At 36.5% G+C, this 5710-nt stretch overlaps 1 protein-coding gene across 1 annotated transcript; it reads left to right on the forward strand.

The window, feature by feature from the left end:
* The first annotated feature begins 344 nt into the window (after window positions 1-344).
* On the forward strand, window positions 345-4417 carry LOC132883643 (cytochrome P450 2J2-like). Its single transcript, XM_060917521.1, has 9 exons — window positions 345-527; window positions 912-1074; window positions 2312-2461; window positions 2656-2813; window positions 3017-3193; window positions 3307-3448; window positions 3603-3790; window positions 3877-4018; window positions 4131-4417. Exons 1-9 carry the CDS (start codon window positions 345-347, stop codon window positions 4304-4306), a joined length of 1479 nt encoding a protein of 492 aa, XP_060773504.1. The 3' UTR covers window positions 4307-4417.
* Window positions 4418-5710: the final 1293 nt, after the last annotated feature.

Consider the following 5710-nt stretch of genomic DNA (forward strand, 5'->3'; position numbering starts at 1 on the left):
GAAATGACCTCAGGTCGGAGTCGAACCCGGGTCCCCGGATTTATGGTATGGCGCCTTATCCACCTGAGCCGCGATGCCCCCAAGTATAGTGTTTCTAATAAAGTGGCATGTGTGTAAATACTAGCAGCCCAACAGTTAAAAAAAAAAAATTTAATGTGTGGGAAAAACACAGTGAAGAGGAAACAGCTTTTTTGGTAATGTTTTTTTAAGAATTCAGACTCACCTTACATAATCTCTTCCTGCTGCTCCAGTCCAGCAATGGGTCGAGAGTTCAAACAGACAAAGGACAGAAACCTTTGCACACAGGAGCAGACCTATCAGCAGAAGCCTCACACACCACAGCAATGCTCTTACACTACTTAGAGGAATACCTTGATTTAAAGAGCTGGCTTATAGGATTTTTTCTTTTCCTACTACTTCTTGATATCATCAGAAATAAAAATCCATCTAATTTTCCACCAGGACCATGGTACCTACCTTTTGTGGGAAACATTTTCATGCAGCATGACATCAAAACAATCGACAAGGTCGGCTAAAAAGACCATTTTCTTTCTTTCTTTCTTTCTTTCTTTCTTTCTTTCTTTCTTTCTTTCTTTCTTTCTTTCTTTCTTTCTTTTTTGTTAGTTTTTAATCATTAAAAAGTCTTGAGTAGAACAACTGTATTTTTATATGTATATATTTTTCTTTCCTACCAGCTGTATCCAGAAATGAAAAACTCCTTAAAAAAGTTTTACGTCAAAATAATAAAAATATTTTGTGGTACATGTGTAGAAAATATGTTAAAAAAATGAACAGTTAAAAATATTTTTTATTCACTGTACCATATCAACATTCAAAATCTTTTTATTCACTTTTTATATTCACTGTACCTTTCAGTCTTTTCTCTGTTATTTCTGTATCTATAAATTAAGCTTGCTGAGAAGTATGGAGACGTTTTCAGCCTGCGTTGGGGCAGTGAGAAAACTGTGTTTATCTCTGGACATAAAATGGTGAAGGAGGCTCTCGTTTCTCAGCTGGACAGCTTTGTAGACCGTCCTGTTATCCCTCTCTTTCACAAACTCTTTAATGGACTAGGCAAGTAAAATATATTGTGTGATATGTGACATAAGGGGAGGAGCATGCACTTTTGTCAATTTGTATTGCATTTTTTCACCAATACATCGTCATTGATACCACATTATCAGAAGAATCACTCTCCCCCCCAAAAAAAGTAACAAAACATTGATGAACAAACAGTAGTTTATCTCATCTCATCTCATCTCATCTCATCTCATTATCTCATCTCATCTCATTATCTCTAGCCGCTTTATCCTGTTCTACAGGGTCGCAGGCAAGCTGGAGCCTATCCCAGCTGACTACGGGCAAAAGGCGGGGTACACCCTGGACAAGTCACCAGGTCATCACAGCAGTAGTTTATTATGTACACTATTTGTAAAATGCATTGAGTTGTTTTTTATTTTTGTTTTAATTTTTAAACAAGTGGTTGGTTATCTATTGGATATGACACACACTGGATTGTTCACTTAACCCAACATTAACATGACAAATGAACCAGTATTTTGGGTCGTATTTACTAGATTGCTAATGATGTTTTATTGTCTTACTATATGAGGGAATTTGCTTAAGTAATCCCTGTAAAATATGATTTAATAAATATGATAAAGCTAACAAAACACTGAAAATGCAAGAGGTGGAAACATTACATTCCAGATTGCTCTTTGTTATCTGTGGAATGACATTTTGCTATACAGTATATCACTGATATCTTTAAGTAAATAGGCAGGTTTGCTCAGTGTAAACTGTTCTACTGACGTTGTAAGTTTATTTGTGTATACATTCAGCCATATTTCAAAAACGTCTGGAGTAGTTTCTGCGTGTGAAACAAACAAGTCATTGGCATCTTTCACGGTAATAGAGGAATTAAGCGTGGAATCGACTATATTCATAAGATGCTGAAAATAATTTAACCCCTTTAATAAGGGGAGATGCTTCTGCACTGTCTACAGTGTGCTTGAGAAAGAACCAGTTCACTAACCTAGCTGCAGGGTTACACAAAACCTCCCCAACGCTGTACACATAAACCAATAAAATGACCCAACCCATTCATCCCAGTGTTTAGGTTGAAAAATATTATGTGTACATGATGTGACCTTTTATCAACTTAATAAATAAAACTAAAGGAAAAAACAGCATTCAAGCGTTTCTAATGCTCAAGATTGGTGAAATATTTTACATGCTTTACATGTAAACTTTTTTATACATCAGCTAATTTAACTGTATACACTGAGACTTCTTGTGCCATGCTCTGAAGGTGTAGGTCTCAGTAATGGGTACCTGTGGAAAAACCAGAGGAAGTTTGTCCTTACAAACCTACGCCACTTTGGTGAAGGGAAGAAGACCCTAGAGCTGAGTATCCAGCAGGAGAGCATCTTTCTGTGTGATGCTTTCAAAGCAGAACAGGGTAAGTGGCCACTCCTAAAGTTATTATTCAGGTAATTCTTGGGGTGAGTTCTTTGGTAAAGTAGGTTTCCCCATTACTAAGAAATATAAAGTACCTAAGATTAAGACTATTGGTTATAAATCATATATGATAAATAGACATACACAATGAATTTATGTATGTAGTGTACAAATCATATTTTTATGTCCATTTAGATCATTTCGATCCTCAGTTTCTCCTGAACAATGCAGTCTCAAACATCATTTCTACATTAGTTTTTGGTCACCGCTTTGAATATCATGATGAAAATTTTCAGAATATCTTGCGTTTGGATGCTGAAGCTATTTTTCTGTCAGGTTCTACCCAGTCTCAGGTCAGTAGGCAGAAATTCTGCTCTTAGAGCAAATCAAACAATTTTTATTCACAGTTTGATGATTTCCTGTATTATCTTACATGTAATGTCACTTTTGGAATTATTATTTGTGACCAACTTATTGTGTGATGCTTCATTATGTGATGTATTCACAAATATATTCACCACTGTTTTATTTTTGTGTCCTCTGTGGCATGTGGTAGCTGTATAATGCCTTCCCTCGCCTCTTTGAATATCTTCCTGGCCCCCATCAGAAGATTTTTGCCAACTACGCAAAAATAATAGAATTCTTAAAAGACGAAATGAGAAAACATAAAGAGGACTGGGATCCCTCAAATCCTCGGGATTACATTGACAATTTCCTTCTAGAAATAGAGAAGGTTTGTTAAAGATGTTAACACATTTTCTCTGGTATAGACTGTGGGCCTGAATTGCAAAAAAAAAAAAATGCAATGAGCCAGTCATACACAATATTTAACACTATTCAATTTAGAAAAAGAATGATCCTGCAGCTGGATTTAACATTGAGACATTATTGGCTGCAATGCTGGACATGTTTGAAGCAGGGACAGAAACCACATCCACTACAATACGCTGGGGTCTTCTCTTCATGATGAAGTACCCTGAGATACAGAGTAAGTGCATATATATACTAATTCATAAACATCATAAGCCAGTACTTACAAATGAATATGGAGAAAGAGTCTGTTAAGTCTAAAAAATATACACTCGTATTCAATTTGCTGCACAAATATTTTTCAAATTATGACTATTATCTTATTTTTCCAGAAAAGGTGCAGGCAGAGATAGACAAAGCGATTGGACGGTCACGCCAGGCCAGCATGGCCGACAAACCCAACATGCCCTACACTGAAGCTGTTATTCATGAGATTCAAAGGATGGGCAACATTGCGCCTCTGGGTCTCCCCAAGATGGCCTCTAAAGATACAGTACTGGGTGGATTCTTCATACCAAAGGTTTGACCTTAATCACCTTAATAAAATAATAATTATGAATACACAAATACAATTTAACAGATGATGGATTTTTCTCTCTTCTTTAGGGTACGTCTATGACTACAAACCTGTCATCTGTGCTTAATGACAAAAACATATGGGAAACACCAGACACGTTTAACCCAGGACACTTTCTGGATGATCAAGGCCGGTTCTTGAAGAAAGATGCTTTCCTGCCATTTTCAGCAGGTAAAGCAAATAGACAATGCTGTATAGATATGTGAAAAATGGATAATACAAACATGGAATGACAGCTAATCGTAATAGTTAGAGCAAGATGTCTTATTTGTGAATTGTGCAGGTAAGAGAGCATGTGTGGGGGAGCAGCTGGCTCGTATGGAGCTCTTCCTGTTCTTCACCTCTCTGCTGCAGTGCTTTACATTCTCCCCTTGTCCTGGAGCTGAGCTGAGCTTGGAGGGTCAGCTGAGCTTCACGTATGCACCCAAACCCTACCGCATGTGTGTGACCCCACGCTAAGAGTCCAGACACAATTATGTTTTTTTTTTTTTTTATCTAGCTGATGTAAGAAACCTTATCTTGACCTCTGTGATCTGTCCCAACAGCTATGTTCATTTTTATGTAAGAATAATAAGCAAGATGAAATTTATTTTGCTTTCTAACAGCATCATAGTGCAGAATAATTACAATGCACATAATATTGTTCAACATGATTCAGTTTTAACCATGCTATAATTCCCCCTTTACTGTAAGAGAAAATACTGTGGTGCTTGAAAGTATTTGAACCCTTTAGAATTTTCTATATTTCTGCAGAAATGTGACCTAAATCATCATCAGATTTTCATACAAATCTTAAATATAGATAAAGAGAACCCAATTCAATAAACGAGACAAAACATTATACTTGGTGATTTATTTATTGAGGAAAATTATCCAATATTACATATTTGTGAGTTGCAAAAGTATGCTAACCTCTAGGATGAGCAATTAATTTAAAAGTGAAATTACAGTCAGGGTTATAAGGCCGTCTCCAAACAATTTGAAATTCACCATTCTACAGTGAGAAGGATTGTTTACAAATGGAGAGCTTTCAAGACAGTTGCCAATCTTTCCAGGAGTGGGTGTTCCAGCAAAGTTAGTCCAAGGTCAGACTGTTTAATTTTCAGACGTTAAAAAAAGAGCTACACCATGTGACCTATATAGGCCTCTGTAAGCAAATTTAATGTTCCAAAAAGAGTATGGCAGCATGACTTAGGTTTGCAAAATTTCATATGAACAAACCCCAAAAGTTCTGGAACAATATCCTCTGGACTGATGAGACCAAGGTGGAAATGTTTGGTCATCTTGCACAAGATCATATTTGGAAAAAACAAACACAACATATTACAAACACTTCATACCAGCTACAGTATTAAGCATGGTGGTGGAGGAATGATAATTTGGACTTGTTTTGTAGCCTCAACCAAACCTCAACCACATTGAGATGCTGTGGCAGGATCTTAACAGAGCTGTACATAAAGATATTTTTATATGTTTGCTTATAGGAGTTGGTGAGGACCATGTCCTCCTGAGAACCAACCCATAGACTTGTGTCCTCTGTAGTCGACATTTGTTTTACATGCACACCCTTTTACTCTTTCAAGCTATTCACTTGAATCCTGGTGTCTTTTAAAGAGTACATCCTGGGCTTTCCAATGATATATCATATTACTAGGAGGGTTGCTGGGAAATTCCTAGTAAGGAAATCACAACAAAAGAGAAATTGAGAGACACATTTTTCATCTTGGTTCCCAGGAGGATATAATTATAATTTAAGCATTGAGAAATAAAAACATATTAAAAAAAGGATATATTGAAACATATAATTGAAGGGTGTACTTTCTTTTTCCTATGACTGTATGTGCATCCCTTTATTGCCACAAC

Source organism: Neoarius graeffei, chromosome 3, assembly GCF_027579695.1.
Source record: "Neoarius graeffei isolate fNeoGra1 chromosome 3, fNeoGra1.pri, whole genome shotgun sequence".
NCBI classification, from domain to species: domain Eukaryota; kingdom Metazoa; phylum Chordata; class Actinopteri; order Siluriformes; family Ariidae; genus Neoarius; species Neoarius graeffei.

Excerpts from the sequence above, each read along its gene's own strand:
- LOC132883643 (XM_060917521.1), top strand. The coding sequence starts at position 345 with ATGCTCTTACACTACTTAGAGGAATACCTTGATTTAAAGAGCTGGCTT. Across the intron at positions 528-911 it reads ACATCAAAACAATCGACAAG|CTTGCTGAGAAGTATGGAGA; the intron begins GTCGGCTAAAAA and ends CTATAAATTAAG. Across the intron at positions 3,194-3,306 it reads TCCTTCTAGAAATAGAGAAG|AAAAAGAATGATCCTGCAGC; the intron begins GTTTGTTAAAGA and ends TATTCAATTTAG.